Raw genomic sequence first — 24737 nt, 5'->3', positions numbered from 1 at the left:
CAGAAATGTTTGATTCTGATTTCAATTCTTTGAAATTGATTCTCGATTCCAATTTCATCGATTCCACTATGTTAAAAACATTTCCTGTGGTCGTGAATAACCCTTGATGATCATCATCATCGTCTTCCGCGACCGTGGCAATATCATTAAAATCTCCCGTGATCGTGTATTTACAGGGCTAACTTCATACATTATATAATTTAGTTGATTTTTTTATACCTATAGGCTATAAATTTTGTTGACAACGCCGTCTTCCGCGTCTGGGGCCAAAATTCTGTTCATTTCCCGCTGGTGTTAAGATATCGTAATTGTCTCCCGCAGTCACTGCAAAACCCCGTATAACCCCTGCGGTAACAGAACATCATCACCGTCTTTCACAATTGCTACAAAGTCTTGAACATCTTCCGCATTCGTGTAGACATTATTGTTGTCTTACGCGATTATATTCTGATCATATCATATCTGGCCATGTAGACATCATCATCGTCTCCCGTGGTCATAGAAATATCATCATTGTCTTCCACGACACTGGCAAAATTAAGAACATCTCCCATGGTCGATATGTACAAACAATGTAAAACAAACAAAAAGTTAATTGATGAAAAAAGTAAAAAAAAAAAAAATAAAACTATGAACATTTTAGTGACCCCAGACTAGGGGTCTGCGGGTCAGACTTTTTTGGTTCGGGTCGGGTCGGGTCGGGCCGATAATTTTGGTCCTCGGGTTTCGGGCCAAAATCGGGTCGGGCCAAAAATTATTAATTACCGGATTTTTTTTCTTTTTTAACTCCTATCTGTGTTTATAATATTACTTGAAAATAACATATGGAAAAAGATTGTATATCTGTGCAATTGCATCATCTTCACAGAATGCAGCATTGAGAAAAGAAGGCACAAGGAACGAGAGTGTTGTTGTAGAATGGTTCACTTTTTTACACCTTTTTCCTGTCCATCCAATCTCTTTCTGGAATAAGTAAAACTGTATGTTTGGAATATATCATTATAGTAGATTTTATTTAATCATATACAATATTTTCAATAAACGGCCCAGACATAATAAAATGTATGAAATGTTTCAATTTTACAAAATTTTGGATGAGGGCCAAATAGGTAAGAATAGTTTCAAATTCATCTAAGTAATTGTCTGTTGAATCAGCTATTGAAAATTTAGATGACAGCTGTTGTGTAAAAATGTTGTGTTGTGTTGTAGTGTGTTGTCTCTGTGCTGGAGCTCAGCCAGGGTTCGTGTTGTCCTCCTCATGGGACAAATCTGCCAAGTTGTGGAACGTAGAAGACCAACGTTGTGTTCTCACCCTGACAGGTCATGAGCTGGCAGTGTGGAGTGTTCTACAGATGTCAACAGGTGTTATAGCTACGGGCTCTGCGGATCGTAGCATCCGTGTATACTCCCCAGATGGCACGTACCTGCGTTCACTCATTGGTAGGCCTAATCTCTGCATTATTAGGCCTAATTGATTATTTTTAGTTTTGTTCAAGGAATGGCTCTAGGCCAGGATTTTGAATTGTAGAAAAAGGAGGATAGCTGCTAGCCTACCTTGAAGATGTGTATGTAGACCAAATAAAACTTAAAGAAGAGACACTGTAATTGGTAAACTCTACCACTTTCTCTACACTTGACGAAGCCCCCCAGGTGACGAAATATTTTGTACACAGCGTCTCTTCTGAATGTTCTATTTGGCCTAGCTACACTTCTTCAAGGTAAGCTAGCTGCTATCCTCATTTTTCTGGTTATTGATAGTGGCATTGTTGTATTGAAATCATTTTTAAAGTATTTGAATCTGATCCTAAATGGGTACTACCTTGTGCAATTGTTTTTCTATTTTAAATATAATAATTTTGATGAAAAGACCTCATCAATACGTAAATAACTTAACCATGACTTTACAGGTTGTACAAAGAAATTATTGATTTTGTATAAACATTCACCATCAAGATTTAAAATTTAACCAAAAGTCATAGAGAATTGAGATTAGATGATTTCTTGCATCCAAAAGTTTGAAAAATCACCGTGTTTTGAAATGAGTATCAGAATTAGTCTAGATTTCTTCGATCCTGTGCTACTCTAGTCTACCTTTGAAAAAAATAATAGTCATTTAAATAAGCCTGTTAGGACCTACCTTGAAAACAGAGATTTTGGAAGAACATTGATTCTTAAAAAAAACTGTTTAAGAGGTACAGCTACTTGTGTTAAAATTTATTTTTAACAAAACAAAAACAGATGAAATTCAGCAAAAATAATATTCTACTGTACAATCAGCCTGTATAATGTTCAGAGAGAGAGTATTAGATGAACTCTAAATTCTTGTACATTCTTTATTTGATGTGATGTGTGCAGGTCACAAGGACTGTGTCCGGGGCTTGGCTGCTCTGTCTGCTGTTGAACTGCTGTCCTGTGCCAACGACGCAACAATCCGCAAGTGGAACCTCAGCACAGGAGAGTGTCTTGACACATACTTCGGCCACAAGCATTACATTTACTGGTAATCAGATACTTTTCAGCTCTGTTTGTGTTGTAGGTCCATCTAAAATATTGTGCAAAGAATAGTCAATACAAGTATGATTTTGACCAATATGTGTTATTCTCAAGCTTAAGGCCTATGGGGACAGTCAAAAGATGTTTCCTAATTACTGTGATGTGTTGTGCAGTTTGGTGGTGTCTGGCGGAGTTATGGTGTCAGGAGGGGAAGAACAGTCAGTCAAAGTGTGGAAAGGCAAACAGTCAGAGGACATAAGACTGCCAGTACAGAGTGTGTGGGCTGTTGCAAGGCTGCCCAACGGAGACATCGTCACAGGCTCAAAGTATGTTACATTGTCTCTTGTAGTTGACGACAATTTGTAGACCGTCTTCAGGGTAATAGGATTGAATAGAAAATAGCATGTTGCTAATGTCATGTCCAAAAGCAGAATTGAGTTTGGTGAAATGTCGCAGAACAGTTTTGTTGCTGGTTCAAATGTCCTGCAGACCATTCTTTCAAAAGTTCAGTCGTTTTAATCTGTCTATGTATTCTGTGCAACTTAGTATGGTAGACCTACTGTTTAAATAGGAATGGTAACTAAAAACAAAATAAATTAAAATTCTCAAAAATTGTTTCAAATGTTTTAAGTGGCACACCTCTCGAAATATTTTGCAACAATTAAATGTTATCACTAAAACCCGGTGAATGTTAGGGTACGTTCCTTTGTTTCTTCCTCTTCTTCCTTTTTAATAAGACTTTGAAAAAGTGAAACATTTAATCCATTTTTGTTAATTTTATTGTGAATTTTCATCTGTAACAATTTCCATAGTTAGGTTTGGTGATTTTCCAATTAGTCTTCCTTATTGTATCCCTAAGACTAATGCGTTGTCCTTTAAAAAAATTAATAGAATAATCAACACAATATAGACTAAGGTAATGTTTAAGGTTAAGGAATAAGGCTAAGGTTATGTTACCAACTAACAAACTAACTTAAGCTGCTTCCCCTTAACTTGTCACACAATATTTTAGATGTGCTGGAAATTTGAGAGATTTGGCACTTAAACACTATTGTAGCTCTTCTCTATCACTATCTTGGGTTGATTTCCGAACATAGTCATTACTCTCTATTAGTGATGGTCAAAACCAGAAATTTCGAATCTCAAAACCGAAACCGAAACTTTAAAAAATCAAATCCCAAATCTCGAATCTCAAAACCTAAATGCGAAACTTTTTTACTTAGCTGGTTACAAAGGTCAAGGTTACAAAAAAATACACATAATCATAAAATGTTAAGTATGCAATCAAAACTGAAAGAGATCGACTTCCGACTGTGACATAACATAAATACAGTAGACTCCCTCTAGTTCGGCCACCTCGGGACCGGACCACTGGCCGGACTACAAAATGGCCGGACTAACCGGATGTAGTGCATTTTACACAATCAAAATACAAATAATAGTATTGCGCAATCATGATATGTTACTTATTCTTTCTTCTTCTTTCTTTGGTTTATCTTCATCCACACATTCAACAAGTTGCCATTGCCATGGTTACCAATCACCCAATCACAAACTGTTGTGAGATAGCAAGCGCACAGCAGACAGTTGTGTAAAGAGCAGATGATTGTCAGTGCAAGCAGATAGCTTGACCTTGAAGCTAACGATGGCTATTTCTTTGTTCTGCTTCAATTTATTTTTGTCAAATAAACCGTGGTTTTTCAAAAACAATAATGGGGGAACCTACCGCATAAAAAATGGTCCAAAATATTTAATTATACATTGCATTTCAACACATTAGACTGAAGAAAAACTAGGTATTACTGTATGTGAATGTGACTGATAATCTTAAAACCCAATACAACATAATTTTTCATAAACAACCAACAAAAAATAAATAAATTAAACTACTAACACCAAAACTAACATGAATATTAGATTAATTAGAACACCTTTGACAATTAATACAACAACTGTATCCAATAGTCAATGATAAAACATACTCCCTTGTGTTGGTTTGTCTATGATATTGATGTGAAACTGAATTGTACCAGTTATAGTATTTAAGTATTTGAAGTTCAGAATAAAATTTACTTGTTTCATTACCGTAAATGGTGATGTTTGCTCTATTGCTACCAGCTTGTTTGGAAACAGTGTTGTGTGAAAACAATAACAATGACACAAAAAAATTTCAGCAGTTTCAAAAATAAAACTGCCAAAACCTTCAATTTAGAAACTTTTGAATCTCGAAACTTGGTGATCGAATCTCGAAACCGAAACTTTTCCTAAGTTTTGATGGTTTTGAGATTTGAGATTCGGTTTTGACATCACTACTCTGTATCATTTATTCCTTTTATTCCCGGCATCAACTATATTTATGCTTATTATTTATGCATCAACTAGGCCTCTCCATCTGTTATCCCTTTACACTTCCTCTTCCTCCCTGTAATATAGTAGCAATAGGACTATATTAGATTATTAGTAACCGGAAACAGATTAAGTTACTGGGTGGCTGCACTGCCTACATCGGCGTGGAGCTCCCTGATTGGCTGCCGATCGGTCAAGGAGTTTTCCGTCTTGATGACCTTCACTTCGAGTCTAGCAAGGTGCGTAATTAGATGTCGCCATGTTGTCTTGTTCTTAATCTTAGTAGTTATTACAAATGGCGCAGTCGTAGTCAAATTATGTTCAACTTCTTTTTCGCGAGTGCGGAGTGTTGAAAAATTAATTTGAGGAACCATGTCGTCCCGTTCAATAGGGAGTATGGGGGAGTTCAACCCTCATGAAGAGGATATTTCGTCATATTTAATGAGGCTGAAACACTACTTGAAGGCCAACAGCGTAAAGGAAGGATCGGAGTTATCCATTTTGATTACTGTAATTGGACCAAAAGCTCTGGCTGTTCTCACGGACTTAGTATCACCAGATTCGGTAGATTCCAAGGATTATAAGGATCTGTTAAAGGTGTTGGAAGCACATTATTCTCCAAAAAGGTTAGTGGTAGCCGAACGCTACACGTTCTACTCACGTGTTCAGCGTCCCAATGAAAGTATTGCTGATTTTATGGTAGCAATTAGGCATTTATCGAGCACATGTAACTTCAAAGCCTTTCTTAAGGATGCACTCAGGGATAAATTAATATCTGGAATCCACAATGAGGCAATTAGGCAAAAACTTCTCAGTGATGAACAAGATTTGGATTCAACTTTTTCATTAGCACTAACCTTAGAGCAAGCTGAAAAACAAACTAGTCTTTTTGTAGGTTCAGGGAACCATGTTCATGATTTAAATAAAATGAGTCTAGGTCCACGTAAAGTAGGCCAAAGTGCCAAGCATGGAGTTAAATCAGCTAAGTTTTCAAGGTCACCTGAGGTAGGCCTAGTTGGCCAATTTCATAAGCTAAAATGCTATCGTTGTGCGAAAGAGCACAAGGCTCATGAGTGTCCTTATATCAATTTTAAATGTAATATATGTAAAAAAATTGGACACCTTGGTAAGGTGTGTAGGTCAAAGGATGTGTCTGATAGTAGGCCTAGGACTAACAAAAAAGTGTTTAAGGTTCACAATGTTGAAGAGACATCGGAAGTTTTACAGGACTTATGTCTGTATAGTGTAGGCCTTGGAGATGGAAAGGCGGGTTATGAAGTAGGGTTGCTGATTGAAAACCATAATGTGACCATGGAGCTCGATACAGGCAGCGCCCTTACGGTCTGCCCCTTTGAGTGGTATCGGAAATATTTTTCACATCTGGCTTTAAAGCCTTGTTATGTAAAACTACTTACCTATTCAGGAAATGAAGTAAGTGTGTTGGGACAGATTTTGGTTAGAGTAAAAGCGGCCAACCAAATTTATCAGGACTTGCCGTTAGTTATTGTAGAGTTAGGCCAAACGGGTCAACCAATGTTGCTAGGTAGAAACTGGCTTGAACATGTAACCTTAGACTGGAAGTCTATATTTTCTCAAGATAAAACTGTAAACCGCTCCGACGAGCACGTTTTTAATAGGCCTAGCCTAAACTCTATTGACAAGTTACCTAACCTAACTTCACTTCAATCAGCTGACTCGGTTCAGCCTAGGGCCAAGGAAGATGTTAAGCATTTAAGGCAAAAGTTTTCTTATGCGTTTGAAGGAAAATTAGGTTCAATCAAGGGTGTGAAGACACATATAATTTTGAAAGATGGAGCTGTACCGAAGTTCTGCAAATTTCGTCCAGTGCCGTTCGCTCTTCGCAAACAAGTGGAAGAGGAAATAGACAAGATGGTGGATGATGGAATTGCTTATCCTTTTTTGAGTTCCGACTGGGCAACCCCACTGGTTGTTGTGCCTAAGCCTACAGGAGTTAGGCTATGCGGGGACTTTAAGGTAACGTTAAACCAAGTTATCCAAACTGAACACTATCCTTTACCTCAACCCGAGGATATTTTTGCTTCATTATCTGGTTGTTCTGTGTTCTCTGTTATTGATTTACAGACAGCCTATCTTCAACTGGAGGTCGCTGAGGATTCACAGGAGTTGTTAACCTTGGCAACACATAAAGGATTATTTCGTCTTACTCGTTTGCCATATGGCCTATCCAGTGCACCTGCTTTGTTTCAGGCAGCTATTGATGAGATAATTAAAAATCTTCCCGGTACGGTAGCGTACCTGGATGATGTCTTGATTGGCGGACATTCATACCCTGAAGCAGTGTCTAGGTTGGAGCAAGTTCTTCAACGCTTCCAAGAATATGGAGTGAAGGTTAACGATAGTAAATGCAAATTTTTACAACCTGTTGTAGACTATCTAGGTTATAGGTTGTTGGCTGAAGGTATAAGTCCACGAGAAGGGCTAGTGGAAGCCATCAAGGATGCCCCGGAACTAGCAAGTAAGGAGGAGTTGAGATCATATATAGGACTCATTAATTACTATGGTAGATTTATTTCCAATCTCTCTGATAAGCTGAACTGTTTCTATGAGTTGTTGAAAAAGGATGTTCCTTTTGTTTGGTCTAGGAAATGTGCTGAAACTTTTAAACAGAGTAAACACTGGGTGTTATCTTCTGATATTCTTGTACATTATGATGTCAATAAGCCACTAGTGCTTACATGTGATGCAAGCCCTCGAGGCGTGGGGGCGGTGTTGTCCCATTTGATTGATGGCGAAGAGAGGCCTATTGCTTTCGCCTCTAAAACTCTAAGTCCAAGTGAGAAAAATTATTCTCAGCTTCATAGGGAAGCCCTAGCATTAGTATTTGGTGCTAAGAAATTCCATAAGTATATTTACGGGAGAAAACATGTCATATTACAGAGTGACCACCAGCCGTTGGCTACTATCTTTGGCTCAAAGCGAGGAACCCCAAGCCTAGCCGCAGCGCGCCTACAGAGATGGGCCCTGATTTTGGCTTCGTATGACTTCGAAGTGAGATATCGCAAGGCGTCTGATGTGCCACATGCCGATGCCTTATCCCGGTTGCCGTTACCGGCAAGTGATTCACTGGAACTGGAAAACAACTTTATCTCGCACACTCAGGAATGCGTGGAGGTACTAAACTGCTTCAGCACGGTGAGTACCGAATCACCTATCACTTCTAAGGAAATTGCTAAATTCACTGGTACTGATCCTATATTATCTAAAGTAAGAGATTATGTTTGGCACGGCTGGCATGGCGCTGTGGATAAAGAGTTATTGCCTTATGTAAAAAGGAAAGATGAACTTTCTGTGGATAGTAATTGTCTTCTGTGGGGGGCCCGTGTGGTCATTCCGACAAAATTGAGGAATCAAGTTTTAGAATTGCTTCATGATCAACATCCAGGCATTACACGGATGAAGCTGTTATCACGTAGCTATGTGTGGTGGCCCGGTATAGAACAAGGTATTGAAGAAACAGTGTCTTCTTGTTATATTTGTCAGTGTACGAGGAATGCAGCTCCAAAAGTCCCTCTCCAACAGTGGCCCCATGTGTATGGCAGATGGCAACGGGTGCACATAGATTTCGCTGAAGATACTAATTCTAGGCAACAAATGTTAGTACTAGTAGACAGTTTTTCCAAGTGGATCGAGGTGTTTGTTATGAAATCTACTAGTTCTCTCAAGACCATTGAGCGTCTCCGTTCACTTTTTGCATCGTATGGGCTTCCGGACACTCTAGTATCTGATAATGGCCCTTCTTTTACAAGTTTTGAGTTCAAAGAATTCTTAAAGAAGAATGGAGTAAGGTTTGTCTTATCACCTCCTTATCATCCTGCGTCAAATGGTGCGGCCGAGCGGTGCGTTCAAGAAGTGAAGAAGAACCTGTTGAGACAGGTGTTGAGTGAAGGTGGTACTGGTTCTCTGACTTTGCAACATAAACTCGATAACTTCCTAATGACATACAGAAATACACCTAACACTGTAACCGGACTTACCCCGGCAGAATTGTTTCTCAACTGGAAACCTAAAACTAGGCTTGCACTTCTCAAACCTAACCTCAACGCTCGTATTGACACGAACCTGGACAGACAGAAGGAGAGTTCGGATAGGCATAGGGGAAGGGCAAGATCCTTTGAAGTTGGAGAGAAAGTGTTCGTCAAAACTGTCAGGCAGGAAAAGATTGACTGGGTACCTGGAAAAGTTCTGGAGATAAAAAGTTCTGTAATATATCTTGTTAGTGTATTAGGAAAAGTTAGGCGTTGTCATGCTGACCACCTCAGGTCTAGAGTGAACATGGAAGAGGAGGGGATAGCAGTGCCAAGTTGTGAGCCAAGGTCTCCCATGAAACCAGTACTTCCTGAGCGAGGGGAAACTTCAGAGGACAAGGAGAGGCAGCAAGTTTCGCCCAGGCGGCAATCTCCATTGAAGGACTCTGAGACTGCAGCGGTTCAGCCAAGACATGAAGACTCACCTGCGGTAGTGCAGTGCAGCCCGCCCAATCTTAGAAGGTCAAAAAGGACAATACAAAAGCCTGAAAAGCTAGACCTTTAAGCTATTCAGGCAGAAGTGAGAAGAGTTTATTTTAGTTTTATGAGAAGAATTTTTAAGTTGGAATCAAGGTTTAATTAATAAAAATGAAAAAAAGAAATTATTATGAAGAGAAAGTTTTATGTTTGAAAAGTATGTTATTTGTGGTCTTACAGCAGTAGTGTGGGCCTAATCTAAATGGTGGCGAGTGTAATATAGTAGCAATAGGACCATATTAGATTATTAGTAACCGGAAACAGATTAAGTTACTGGGTGGCTGCACTGCCTACATCGGCGTGGAGCTCCCTGATTGGCTGCCGATCGGTCAAGGAGTTTTCCGTCTTGATGACCTTCACTTCGAGTCTAGCAAGGTGCGTAATTAGATGTCGCCATGTTGTCTTGTTCTTAATCTTAGTAGTTATTACACTCCCAATATCTGCTGCCTCCAGCCCATCTGCTAAACCCCCCTCCTTCCACTTTCCAAGGATTTTCTTATCTCTTGCTTTTTTTCTTTTTCCCTTCAACTCTATTTCACTCCTGATCTCATCATTCATTCATTGTAGTTGCTGATTGTTTGGCGTGTTTTGCAGTGACGGCGTAGTCAGGGTGTTCAGCTCTGAGGCTGGTAGACAGGCAGACACTGCTACCTTGGCCTCCTATCAAGAGGATGTCACTAACTTTGGCAAAGTTGATGAACAAGAGATTGGAGGTGTAAAAATTTCAGAGTGAGTATGACGGGAAAATATATTAAATACTTGTGTCTTATGCTACAGGCATGCCATTTTTACAAGGGACTGTAGTCTGTAACTCAATAAGTAAGCACATTCCATAACAACTGAAGCTTTTCATGCTCTGAAATCATTTTTAAACTTAGATTATCTGAAAGCCTTTGTTATTTGCTTTAAGGCCCTAAGATAAATTTTATCTCTAGGCCTAACATAATTTTGCTTTATTTATCATTTTATTCTATCAATAAAAGTTACTTGCCTTGTTTTTATATACATTAGTTGGATATAGATGTAAAAAATAATATGTAATGAATTTTAATAGTCTCCCTGGTCGAGAGGCGTTGTATGAGCCAGGGCGATCGGACGGTCAGACCAAGATGATCAGAGAAGGGGCCGTGGTGACGTGCTACTCATGGTCTGCTGGCCTGGGGGAGTGGACCAAAATAGGGGAAGTGACTGGTGCCCAAGCAGCCCCGGGGAAAACACTGTATAATGGCAAGGTACCTGCTTTCATGTCATGTATTTCCGTTATATCATTCAAAAACTTAGGTTAGAAATAGCCTCATGGGGTTAACTTTTGCTGATTTTGTGATTTGTTTTAAGAAAAACACAGAGACAAAAAAACATACAGGATGGGACAATGAGAACTATTACAATTTATTTTAGCTACCAGATGATAAATATTGCAACAATGAGTGAACAGGTGTGCTCATAAACAAAATTGAATGATACAATTTTTTTTATTACTTTTGGAATCCTGAACATCGTGTTTTTGAATAAAGAATAATGTGTCTTTTATAAAAACACAGAGATTGTTTAGGAAGCATTTCAATATTGATTGAAACGGGCTGTTCCGAGTCGGTTAACGGTATAGAACTGGGTATCATTATTAGTAGAACAGCCTCAACCCAAAAAAATGATTGATGGAAGCCATAAAACTGTTCGCACGCCAGCCAATGTGGTGAGAGTACGAGCCGCAGTCACTCATAGTCCGAAGAGGTCCGCCATGAAGCAGTCCTTGGCACTTTAAATATCTAGGAGATCACTTGGTAGGATCTTGTATCAAGATCTTCATTTCCACCCCTATAAAATACATTTTGTGCAAGAACTTTAAGAACCTGACTACAACAAAATAGTAGATTCTTGTGGATATTTTAAGATTTTGACATTAAAAATGAAGTGCCGAATTTCTCAAACCTGTTAATCATGTCCGACGAAGCACATTTTTACTTTCTACGTGTACTTTCCACTTTCCAGGCATTATTTTTTTGAAATTTGGATTTTTAATGGTTAATTTTCCCCTAAAAGCCCATAAAATAGAAAAAAAATTGGATTTTCTCGAAAATGGCCTGAACGATTTTGATAATAATTTAGTATGTTATATTCCTTTAAATTCTGAACAAAATTATACAAATCAGATTTCCGTAAAAACTACGATTAAAAAGTTATTGTAACTTATGTTATTTTCCCATTAAAAACTAAAAAAAATGGTTTTAGAAAAAAGCTGTTTCTGATTCAAATTAGTTTGTTTATGGTCCTTTAAATTCTGAAAAAAATTGTACAAATCCCATTTCCCAAAGAATTTTAGTTCAAAAGTTATTGTAGGCCTAAACTTATGTTATTTTCCCATCAAAAACCATTAAGTAAAAAATTTCTCTATAAAATACCATAGTTACTCCCACCGCTTATCCATGCCAAAGGTTGTTGACAAGGTAATGGGAGAAAGTATGTACCAGGTTGCTGATACCATCAGTTCGATCACCAGATTTGTTGATTCGATTTATTTTTATGTGGCTACTTAAAGTAAGGTTTTTCTAAGTCTGCCTAGGGACCTGCTCAAGCTCAGGCAGAGAATCGCCGAAGAGGTTCAAGGGATTCCTCAAGAAATTCTTGAAAGGATATAGGGATTTTCAAGCGACTGGAAGAAGAAGAAGAAGAAGAAGAAGAAAAAGTGTTTATTGAAATAAAATATCAATACAGTGTTTTTACATAAACACAAAGAACAATGGTCAAAGACCGTCTGTTTTGTGGTTGACATACTGATTTTACAATATTTTAAAACACTTTAAAAGAGTACATAAATCACAAACTATAATTCATTAAATAAACTGATTTCTAGTAAAAAATACACAAATAGCACTACATAGTAAAAAAGGATCAGTTAACAAATGAATCAAAAATAAAATTGAAATATAGCCTACTGAGAATCTGAATTTATTCTACAAACAGCAATAACATATAAGTAATAATAAAAAAAGCTTTTTTTTACTTTGATAAATACTTAACAAACAATATTTTATACATTTTTAAATTACATAAATTTTTCCCACTTTTGTATTGATATCTCAATTATTAAATTTAATAATTAAACTCCATTATCAATTCCCACCTTTTACACCACGCCTCTTTAAGATAATTTCCCAGTGCCCGCCAATCTTTGCCATTTAAAAATTCAAAAAAACTCATATTCATTTAAATATAACTTGTTAAACCAAAATTGACGTACATTTTTTAAAATTGGACATTCTGCTATAAAATGGTACACCGTTTCATCTCGGTTGAGATTACATAGTGAACATAAATAAATTTGATTTTCCATCCAGGGCTTATAGTTAAGATTTATTAACTCTGTTCTAGCTTTTATAATCCAGGACATAAGTTTAACATTTAGGTCCGCAAAAAGGAACAATCTATCTCCAAGGTGGAGGTCAAGGTTCAGATACTGCTGGTGATAACGACTAGTCAATGCCGAACCCAGACAATCCTGTCGCCAAGCCGTTCTCTCTAACTCTAATTATTCAAACAATCGAGATTGAAAAATTTGCAATCTGTTAAAATCGACGTCCAACGCTACTCCCCGTCTTTCACCCATTTTTAACATCTCCCTGTACAGTACCAAAATATTTTTTTAAAAATTATCTGTCTAGCAAAGATATAAGGAAGCCTATTTACTGGTAAAAACAATACTCTAATAATATAACCAATGTGCAAACTTAATGTGTAAAAATAAACCTGATCAAACTGACATTCTAGGTGTAATACGTAATTTGGAGTATTTTGTGGCAATCTAAATAATTTTTTGACAAAGTTCTTTTGAGCTGATTCAACCGTTTTACTCTTAATAAATCCCCAAACTTGTGCTCCATAACTCTGCAAAGCTCTAACTATCCTTATATATAATTCTGTAAGACAAAATTTTTACCAGAAAATTGTGAACGTCTGGTATGTCGTAGAAAAGTGGGAGGGGTCTTAAATTAAAGGTCTTGACCCCAGGGACTCGGGAAAAATAGCAGAATTCCCATAAAATTACCAGAAAACGAGATATAACGTAAAATGTTCTCCATAAGAATAGCATTAGAAGCCATTTACTGCTGATTTTTGTATACTTCAATACAGCTGATCGTGATTTATCATCAAGCCAGTATGCAATAATGTTAACATTTGGATTATACTTATTTGCCAGTAAGTTCAGGGTATTTACTCAGGGGAGGTATAGAAGAGGCTACGATGACAGCTGTGGGCTTCTTATTAGCTGAGGGAACGCCATTACCGTAACAAAACGATCAGTGGTCATCGGCCTTGGTGGTCTAATGGTTAGCGTGCCGGGCTGATATGCTGAAGGTCCCGGGTTCAAATCCCGCTCGTGGCATCAACTTTTTGTCCAAGATTTTTTTATTATCAGCAAGTTTGGTTGGTTTGGTTCGGTTATGATAGTTTAATTTTATTATTAAGTCATTATAAAATTTTAGTAGAGCAATTTCTAGTTTTATTTAATAAACAGAATTATTTTTTCTATTAATAAACTTTTGTTATATTATTTCATTATCAGCAAGTTTGGTTAGTTCGGTTAGGTTATGATAGTTTAATTTTATAATTAAAAAATAATAAAATTGAATTTGAGGCATTTATAATTTTATTTTATGAACAGAACTATTTTTGCGATTAGTAAACCTTCTTTGCCAAAGTACTCTCTACTACAGCGCTGTTCACGGAGGAATTTTGAACTAATGCCTCATTCGTACCTCCCCTAAGTCAGACCCTAAGTTCAGCAATGTACTATATAAAACCAGGGATAACGTTACCTATAATAATTAAGACTTTTTTAGTTACGTTATATAAAATATGGAAATATATTATTTTACTGTGAAACTTTTCAAACTTGTGTTTAACAAGAAATAACCACATTGAATAAATAATTAACGATTCAAGATTTTTTTTTTTTTTATTTGTTTACTTTACAATCTGTTCTATAATATATTGAACAATAAGTAAATGCTATGTAATACAACAAATTGACTTTGGAACTTTAAAAATAGCTGTTAAGCACTCTCAACAACAAATTTTTCTATAAAAACACTTTACAAAAATCTGAAGGGCAGGTCCAGAATTGATGGCCTCTTAAGTCTGTAAATTGTATCGATGTTGTTTAATAAGTGATTTTGATGAGATTCCAATTTCGTAATATATCGTTCACTTATGGTCATGATTTCGTCCTTAACTGTAGGCATCTTAAGGTCTTGATGTAGTGTTCTATTGCTGACATACCATGGTGCATTTGTTATCTTCCTCAGCATTGTCGATTGGTATCTTTGGAGAATTTCTATATTAGAAGTACTCGCCGAGCCCCATAGTTGCACTCCATATGTCCAGATTGGTTTCAATATAGTTTTATATAGCAATAATTTATTTTCTAGACTAAGTTTTGATTTTCTTCCGATGAGCCAATTTAACTGATTAGATTTTAAATTTAGTTGTTTCCGATTTCTCCAAATGTGTGTTTTCCAAGTTAACTTCCTATCTAAATGGATACCTAAGTATTTAACCTCAGTTACTTCGGGAAGTTGGGTGTTGTTTATTGTGACAGGAGGACAAGAATTTTGATTTAGAGTAAAAGAAATGTGGACAGATTTAGTTTCATTAATTTTGAACCTCAATGTCTCAAACCAATCAGTAATTATGTTCAGATTTTCCTGTAAATCAAGATTAATTGGAAAACTTCTGCTGTAGTGTTTGATCAATATTTTGTATAAAGTGGAATAACTTCAACGGCTACTCTTTGAAAATAACCTGGGAATAAAGATGGAATAGGTTCGTACAGCAAATATACGAGTATATTTGTTAATTAAGTAAATACTATAACAAGTTCCGATAGGAGGAATAACAATTTTTGTTTGGAGATTCAAACAGGTTACTTTTTGATGCTCGCAAAAGAGTTGAGAATCAGCAGATGATTTGGCCGAGCTACCTTAATAAACCAGTATTTATTCACAACCAATTATATGTTTGCTGCCTTTATAGTGTGGCCTTGCTTTAGCAGAGTTAAATCTATGTAGTGATTCGAATGATTTATTGAAAATAACATGAACGAAGACTAACAACAAACTGTTTTTTACACAAAAGATATGGCATATATACAGGGATATCTATTCTGACACATAGATAATAAATTTCTTTGTTTGTTTGTTTAAATATTAGAATAATTTGTTTTATATTTTTGAGCGTTTTAGGGACTTATATCCCTACAAGCCACTAGTTGAATTATAACACACTATTTTTGCATTAATCGGCACTTGATTATTACTTATTAAATTACTCCAGATTAAATTAACAGCTAATTTGGAAGCTGATGATTTTTCTTAAAAATGCATTTCCCACGAAAGTGAACTTGTAAAGTTTACTCCTAAATATTTATAATTGTTTATAATTTCGATTTGTTCACTCTTGTACCACCATTTAGAACTGGACCCAAGCCTTCCACCTTTTCTGAAAACCATAATTTTTGATTTAGCTAAATTTAAGCGTAAATTCCAAGTTTCACAGTAATTCTCTAATCGTTTAATCATGTGTTGAAGGCCGGTTGCAGTTAGAGATAAGAGAACATCCGCAGATCGTCCGCATACATCAGGACATTGACTCTTACTCCACCATAACAACATCCTCCCTCTAGTACATCTGGCAAGTCGTTTATAAAAATAGCAAAATTCGATGGGCTACATATACAACCTTGCCTTAAACCCATGGAGGTGCTGAAGTGCTCAGTAATTCCCTCCTGACACCACACTGTTGCTTTTGTGCCTTGATAATAATTTTTTAGCATATTTCTGTATTTTGACGACACACCCATACGAGACATTTTATAAATTAAAGCCTGCCTATCTATTGTATCAAATGCGCTTGAGAAATCCACAAAAAAAGTAAATAATTTACCCTTTTTTCCGCTAATTGCAGATGAGCTATACAAGTGATATTAAAAATGTTATCTATAGTCAAGTAACCTTGGCGAAATCCTACCTGGAATTCCGTGAACAAACCTTTACCGTTGACCCAATTTACTAATTTGTTATTTGTTAGACTGATAAAAATCTTTCCTACACAGTCTATAAACGACAATCCTCTGTAGTTTTCAACGAGGTTAATATCTCCTTTTTTATGTAATGGATACACTTTCGACCTTTTAAACGATTCTGGAACTCAAGCGACTGGACACTTTCAAGGACATCACTTAAAGGATGCTGTTTTCAAGATATGAAATAATGGCTTATCCAGAACAAAATGGTATATTAGGGATGTGTCAAATCCGAATCTCAAATCCACCGAGTCAAGAAAAGATTCGGATCAAGATTCAATTAACAAAATTAAAGAATAAAAAAAAATTAGAATAGAATTATAAGGCATATACCGTGACATTTGCATAACCATAAAGGTTATTGATGTTGTAATATATATACACTATACTGTGACATTGCCTAACCATAGAGGTCATCATAATAGGTTAAAAGATGTAACCGACCAGGCAACCAGTCTGTTATTTTTGCCGTGTGTCAAATGTAATAACGTTACTTTTCATTGCAAAGAGTAGTCATTTATGATTAGTGTAATATTTATTTTTTAATGGTTCCTAAGTTCCTATTACGTTCTTGCATTTAGCGAATTTCCCCTATAGGGAATAAGCTATTACCGTAGTACTCATGGTAAGACCTGGACCCGGGACCGATTTACTTTTTAGTTTTGAGGTCCCTTGAGACCAAAAACACCATCCGTTTAAATTCATATATATATTATATTTTATTATATATTATATTATATTTATATATGTGTCCGTTAGCGTGATAACTCAAGCAAAAATCATCCGATTTTGATGAAATTTTAGTTCACATTGCCCCACTCTGTATATTTAACTACTTGTTTAGCCAAATAAGAACAGCAGAGTTGCGAGATTGGCAAAAGGTCAGTCAAGACTGATATGTGTCAGATTATAATTATTGTAAGGCAAGAACAACTTAGTTTTTTATGTATTTTAACACTTATGTATTTCTTAAAAAGAAATAATAATAACGATGTTTGTCTTTTGTCTGGATCCATCAATATGTACAATGCTAAATAATAAGTGCATGCGGTCTCCTATGGCTAAGCCCTCATGGTGTTTATTTCTTAAACTAAACCAACACTAAACTTATATGGCGGTATGTTTGTGAGGTGTAAACAGGTAGCTCTCATAGTAACAACAACCATTGTCAATGGCTAAGCTTACAGTAACCCTGACTACTGTCGGCATCCTAACACATGGGAGCTCCAGTAGTGCCAACTAGAATTGGCGATTGCGGTGTGCGTGTTAATCCTCGGCTTCATTATCTGTCCCTTCTTTGTGGATTATTGTCTATGATGTGGATGGCAGAATAAAACATAGTGTTGGATTAAAAAACTTACTTTATATGACCATGTGGACTTGTTGACAGGATTACGACTACGTGTTCAGTGTAGACATAGAGGATGGCAAGCCACCACTCAAGCTGCCGTACAACAAAGGGGAGGACCCGTGGATGGCAGCTCAAGAGTTTATACACAAAAACAACCTCAGTCAGCAGTTCCTGGAACAGGTGGCCAACTTCATCATCACCAACAGCAAGGACAATGAGCCAGTCATGCCTGTGCCAGGCGCCGTCGACCCATTTACTGGTTAGTTCTACCATAGCTGGGTAGCTGGGTGGTTAAAGTGAAAAAGTAATCAAAAAGTCGTCTGTTCATCCTGCAAAAAGTCAGTAGCTTTTTGATGGTTCAAACGTGTGTGTCACTCTCTTAAAAAATTTAACTTAATAGAATTGAAAATAGATTAAACCTACTAATTTACCATCGGTACACCCTTTCAGGACTACACCTTGGTCAGATGATTATACAAAATTTATTAAAAGATGAAATTATGTATAACTTAAATATTTTACAAAATACTCCAGAAACGGTTGTGCTATTGTTTCTGATGTGAATGAAACATTCAGCTCCATGTATCAATGCTTTTTTGCAATATTTTCTTATAAAAAAAAAAAAAAAAAACTGTGTTCTTATAAAAAGAACTTAAGTTTTACTAGTGCTTGCACACTTACAAACATGTACCAATTGACTGTATGGTAAAAAAGACTATCTTTTTTTCACGATACTACTACCACTCTCTTCAAATTCAAAAATATAATTTTCCTTATAAAATTTGTCAATGATATTACTGGGCGTGCGTAATAATTTTATTCTTAACTTAAAAGTTTATGTAATTTAATTTCTGAAAAATTGAGCTTGATCATGTTATTGTGAATTAGTATAAAGTAGAAATTTTTTGAAAGGTTAATCCAACTGTAAAATTGTATTATCCGTGCAGCAAACCGACTCACAGAGATAATGTTGGTAATTGGTATGTTGTGATGTGTCAAAACGGAATCTCAAATCTCAACATTTTGGAAAATACTTTGGATTTGAGATTTGATCTGCGAGTTTGGAGATTCAAAACTAAGTATTGTTCTCATATTCAGCTTATTTTGTCAATGTCAGGAGTATTTAAGTAGCCTTGTTGTTTCAGGGGGCAACAGGTACATCCCAGGAGGTATGGGTGGTAGTGCAGCAGGTGGGGTGGATCCCTTTACAGGGGGGACGAGGTACATCCCCGGTACCTCCGCAGTAGCTGGTGGCCCCCCGCCCCCTGTAGGTGCTGACCCCTTCACTGGTGGTACTCGCTACGTACCCAACGGCACCCCTGCCCCGCCTACCAGTGTCTCTGCCGCTCCACTGTTTCCGCAGACTAGCTACGTGCGCTTTGACCAAGGCAACCTGCAAGCGATCTCAGGTACCATGCTGAATCATTTCCATGTTTAGAGGAAAGTTTATGTTTAGTTCCAAAGAAGACTTGCGAGTCCTAACTTCACCTCTCAAATAAGGTATTTTTTCTTCAATTATGTTTGGTTGTGTAATTTTAGCGAATTTCCCATATAGGGAATAAGCTATTACCGTAGTTTACTCATGGTAAGACCTGGACCTGGGACCGATTAACTTTTTCGTTTTGAGGTCCCTAGAGGCCAAAAACACCATCCGTTCAAATTCATATATATTTATATATATATGTGTCCGTTAGCGCGATAACTCGAGCAAAAATTATCCGATTTTCATGAAATTTGGTATAAACGTGTAAAGCTACATTCATTCGAACAAGTTCGCGAACCAGCATGATCGGACTATGGGAACGGGGTTTTATGGGGTAAAAATAGTGTTTTCCCATTTTTGACCCTAAAAACACAAAATTTTACAATTTCTTCCCAAACCATTTTGTAGAGCTTAAAAAAACAAATAATTTAGTATATTGAAGCGTTGTGCGCCTAATGGTTATGGAGAAAATTCCAAAAAATTGTAAATTTAAAATTCCCATGTTATTCTTATGGAGAACAAGTCAACTGTTGTAGTTTGCTTGTTTATGAACATATTTTGATTGAATTTGGAAAATACTTTCATTTCTTACTAAACTATTAACATTTTACAAAAAAAAAAAAAAAAACACTTTTACCCTCCCTGTTGCAGCAAACCTAAGTACTCGTTAAACTAATTCTATTTAAATAGGAAATAAATGTGATATTTTTATGGAGGCAATTTAGTGTAAATCCAATCAAGTTAATGGAAATTCGCTTAGTATTTATTTTATTTCCTGATTTTGGAATGATTTTTGTTTAAAAACAAAGTGAATAAAGCTGAATTCAACCCAGGTATAAATGTTTGTTACTTATGTTTGTAACTTACAAAACACTATAAACATTATCTAATTTACCCTCACCCCATATTTTGTCAAATTTACCCTCTTGATTCACGTATGTTTATCCTTGATAAAGCATATTTCATCTAACAACACTGTGTTAATGCTGTTTATGAGGAATATGACTGGGTGCTCTACTATTATGGCAACCTGGTGTCAACCTACTCGACATCATGGACCAGTAAGCCTGAGCCCTGAGTAGGGGAGATTGGGTGACCTTGACACCAAAGCACCTTTTCTCTGATGATATCTGAGTCAAGTTGATTTCGTCTAGGTGATCGATATCAAATTGTACAACTGAAGAAAAAAAATGATATGATGAGGATCGGTTTGTTGGATAAAATCATTATCACATAGGTTAGCAAAGAACTATTTAAGTTATAAAAAAAAAAGACTAGTCTGATATAAAATGTTTTGCTATCAATGTGATTACAGGGGGGAGCGAGCTGGTCTAGTGGTTAGAGTGTGGGACTCCGGTTCCTGGGGTCCCGGGTTCAAATCCCGCCAAATCACTAATGGATTTTATCTAAGTGATAATGCCGTAACCCCTAGGTCTAGCCTGAAGTAATGTGAAAAACAATTCCGGGCTCGTGCCTAGGTATTGTGCCTAGGACAAAAAAAAGTTATTACAGGGTGTCCACCAACCTGGAAAACCGGGAATTATGCGTGATTTTGTTCAACTGGGAAAAACCAGGAATTATGCGTGAATTTAGCATTTTACCGGGAATTTTCAATTTGCCGCGATCGCGCATGAAGATGACTGGTCCGTGACCGCGGGAGACAATGATGATGTCCAAACGGCCGTGGGATTTGTTAATGATTTTGCTGTTATCGCCGCTTGATGGTGATGGCGATTCCGTGACCGAGGGAGGCGACGATGACGTTTCCCTGACCGCGGGTGACCACGATGACGTTTCCGTGACAGCGGGAGACGATGATGATGTTCAAACTCCAAACGGTTAGGGGATATGTTAGTGATTTTACCGCGATCGTTTATGCTGATGATGACGTTTCTGTGACCGCTGGAAACGATGATAATGTCAAAAAATTATTGCTTGACGATGACGACTGTGGGATATTATCAGAATTAAGCTACAATTAAGGAAGTGAAATGTGAAATTTTTGTAATATCTGCATTAATTATTTCCGTAGGCCACTTGAATTAAAACAAAACCCATAACTCCAAAATTACATACTATTATGAAAGACAGGGTTTGCTGTAGTAATCCTTACAGAAAATTTGGTAAAATTAAAATCTGCATCAGTATAAAGAATCTATTTTGCAGGTGTCTGTACGGATATTCGATACATTTTTGTATTGACTTATAACTATTTTAAAGATGTTTTGGATAAATTGCAGGTTTAAGGATTAGTTTTTAATTTTCGGATAATTTAATCAGTAATATTTACAAATTGCATACTTGTGTCAGGCAATATTACAGGAATCATAAATTTTGTTTCTTTAACTGAAAATGCTTTTTCCGATAACTAAAATAGCGAGCTGTGTTAGCGCTAAAACAGCATTGCGGGAGTTGGCGCAAAAACACATTGGAAGGTTTAGAATGAAAAGTACGACCTAAACTACCTGGAATTACTCATGATTTTTTTATGGTTGGCCTGGTGGACACCCTGTGATTAAAAACTCTTCCAGGCTATTTAAATGTAAATTTCAAATCACTTTTTGTATTGAATTTCCCTTCCACCCAGTACTCAGGCTAACTGTTTGTAACATCATTCCTAAGTGTAGGTTGATACCTTGTCATCGTAACTCCTCATCAACTTCCTGCCAAGTTTGTGTTAAGGTATCGAGCAAACACCGATGAATACTAATACTGGTCTATGAGGGAAGGCAATGAGAAAAGTCAGGGAGATAAGTCAAACCTTAGAAATCAAGTGCAGATCACAAAGTCACAAGTGTTATTTTCTCTACTTTTTTGTCTGGGTTTCAGAAAAGTTGGCGCAGTTCAACCAAAGCCAGCCTGTGAAAGTATCCTCGGATGCCTTACAAGCTGTGGTCAAACTGGGCAACCTAGGTGCAGCCTCTGACCCAGATGTTCTCACCACCCTCAACACCCTGCTCAACTGGCCTGCAGGTAGCCCAATGTATTATTTTGGTTTTTGTTAAGCCTATTTTAACCACCTTTCTACTTCATTTTATGAATGCAAGAATATAATTTTGTCGTAAAAAAGATTGGGGTGAACTGTAATGTAATTATAGGAGTACGTCTCACAACAAATCCAATAAAACCGAGATGGGATTTGAACATTTAATCTAAATCACTGGTTTCTGTTCAGGCCGCTTGGCCCAGTCTACTGACAAAAAGAATTCTGCTGTAATATATAGATTTTGTTTAGTATTCACTCCAAAATACTGTTATTTTTCAAATTGTTAGACGAGTCACTGTTTATGAACTAGCTTATGTAAATTTGCATCCATTAGAATGGGTTTGGCACAGCAATTTTAGGATGATTTTTAAATTTTTGTACCATAATGAAGATTTTTTGTATCGTCATACTTTAATTAGACTTTCATAAATATATGTCCATTACTTTTTCTTTTTATTCCACATGAAAACCATTTACTTCATATCCTATATTGTGGAAGGGTTCTCCTGAAGAGCGATGTTATACACAGAGACAGTTTCTATTTTCTAGATAGGAAGACTTACAGCTCAAGGTGAGCTCTGAGCCTCTAGGTTGCAGCATTATCACATAGTGAACCACTACAGCAACCTCATCTCTACACTTAGGCCTACAACTAAACACAGTAGATTGTCTCCATTGTTATCCCATAGAAAATAAGTTAACACGTTCGCTACTGAGCGTCGCACTCGTTCTACTCGATACTCGACTGAAGTTGAAGGTTATAAAGTGGTTAAAAGTGGCACATCATAATTTATTTGGAATACTATGAAGTCAGCTAATATACACAATTCCAAATTCACAAGCTTACATTTGTTATAATTTTATAATCCAAAATAGCGAGACTTAATGACGTGTTCAACTAACAACTAGTAAAAAAGTATTTTGTTCATTATTTTTATATATGCGTGATCAATGCCCCAGCTTAATTATACTAAACTATTCAGCTAATTCAGGGCTTCATGGTGACTATTGCAGACAACCGTTTGGAGATGTATTTTTTTCGTTATAATATGTTTTTTTCTCTCTGGCTGAAACAGTTATCGTGAGTTTGAATGGCGAACTGTTTATGTTTTGTTGTTGTGTTATTAATTGATGTGCGTAGTGAATTCTTAAAAAATGAGTTATGATCTCTGTTCCCAAACTCCATGACTTTGATATTGACTTTGAGCTTATAACTCAAGCAATATAGGATATTCAATGTAGGCCTGGATGTACAAATGCTTATGCAAAAAACAAAATTCAGAGAAAATTTTAGGCCTAGGCCTACCTAAACCGGTGTTTGTTGTTTCAATTTAATTTAATAAAATAGGCCTATGTTAAAATGTATGTCTTCTTGAAGTATCCAATTATCCTTTTAGGCTAACCTAATCTATGTAACCTTAATCAATAACAATAGTAATGAAGTTATCTTATTGTATAAAGATAAAATAATAATAGCATGCTCTTTTATTATTGGAATAGCGAGAAGCTGACATATGTGTTTTATTAAATTAATTTATAACAAGTATCGGTATCTAGTGCAGAATCGAGAATCAAAACCAAAGTACTGGAATCGGAATCAAACAATTCTGGAATCGGCACACCACTAATTTAAATACAGTGGAATTAGTATTAGATCAATAGATTATATACTGTATAACGGGTTTGATAAAGCCAAATTATTAGTTCAGTTGAACACCCATAGGAGACAAAAGTATGCATTAAATGTTTGATATGTTCAGCAAGAGTCAAAGGTTAGTAAGTTGTGTTTGATTTTGATAACAAAATATTTGTTCTCTTTGACAAGCTTACTCATACGATTAAGCTCAAGTGGCTCATACGATGTACGTTGCTTAAAGGTTTACAGTGACTAATGAACAGATCAACCTATCAATACAAAACTAGGGTAGATAGGGATTTTGTTGATCCCTAGTGCTCATTCATGCTCCTATTGCATCAATATTAACAAATTCAAACAATCCAAAATTGTGTTTGAATTGCGTACAATATGTCAAGTCAACACAGGTTGGGTAGATCTAAGGACTGAATTAAAAGAGGTTTTTGAATCAAAGAAGTTTTAATTAAGCGCGTTCCACTGTATAAATGCTGCAGCACACTTGGCAACTGTCACAGAAGCAAAACGTGCTGAGCCCTGGTAGAAATTTTCCTCCTACTTCTCCAGAGCTGCCCTAGCACATTTGGCAAATATTGCGGAAACGTGTGTAGCTGAGACATTTTCTAAGACATCCAAGAGGATCCAAGATAAACAATGTCCATTAACACACAAAGAGCTCTGACATTGCCGCGTCCGCTGCTACAATCCTGCGTACACATAGCAACCTGACTGTTGCTGGCAACCGGAGTAGCTTGCCGAAACAAATAACTACTACTGTAAATTCACTGTCGGATTCAAGAAGTTTTCATTAGCACTTCTCTCT

General features: G+C 36.5%; 1 protein-coding gene across 1 annotated transcript in view; it reads left to right on the top strand.

The window, feature by feature from the left end:
- LOC128986209 (phospholipase A-2-activating protein) overlaps nt 1-24737 on the top strand; it is a 34233-nt gene that overhangs the window by 6061 nt on the left and 3435 nt on the right. The window contains exons 3-10 of the mRNA XM_054406429.1: nt 1210-1440; nt 2356-2500; nt 2667-2819; nt 9978-10112; nt 10438-10615; nt 17852-18071; nt 18958-19221; nt 22125-22268. Of these exons, the coding sequence (XP_054262404.1) occupies nt 1210-1440; nt 2356-2500; nt 2667-2819; nt 9978-10112; nt 10438-10615; nt 17852-18071; nt 18958-19221; nt 22125-22268 (1470 nt within the window). The remainder of the gene's footprint in view (nt 1-1209; nt 1441-2355; nt 2501-2666; nt 2820-9977; nt 10113-10437; nt 10616-17851; nt 18072-18957; nt 19222-22124; nt 22269-24737) is intronic.

This window comes from Macrosteles quadrilineatus, unplaced genomic scaffold (genome assembly GCF_028750875.1).
Source record: "Macrosteles quadrilineatus isolate MER2022 unplaced genomic scaffold, UCM_ALF_1.0 Scaffold_2__2_contigs__length_208266976, whole genome shotgun sequence".
NCBI lineage: Eukaryota > Metazoa > Arthropoda > Insecta > Hemiptera > Cicadellidae > Macrosteles > Macrosteles quadrilineatus.
This window is presented reverse-complemented; position numbering and strand designations above follow the sequence as displayed.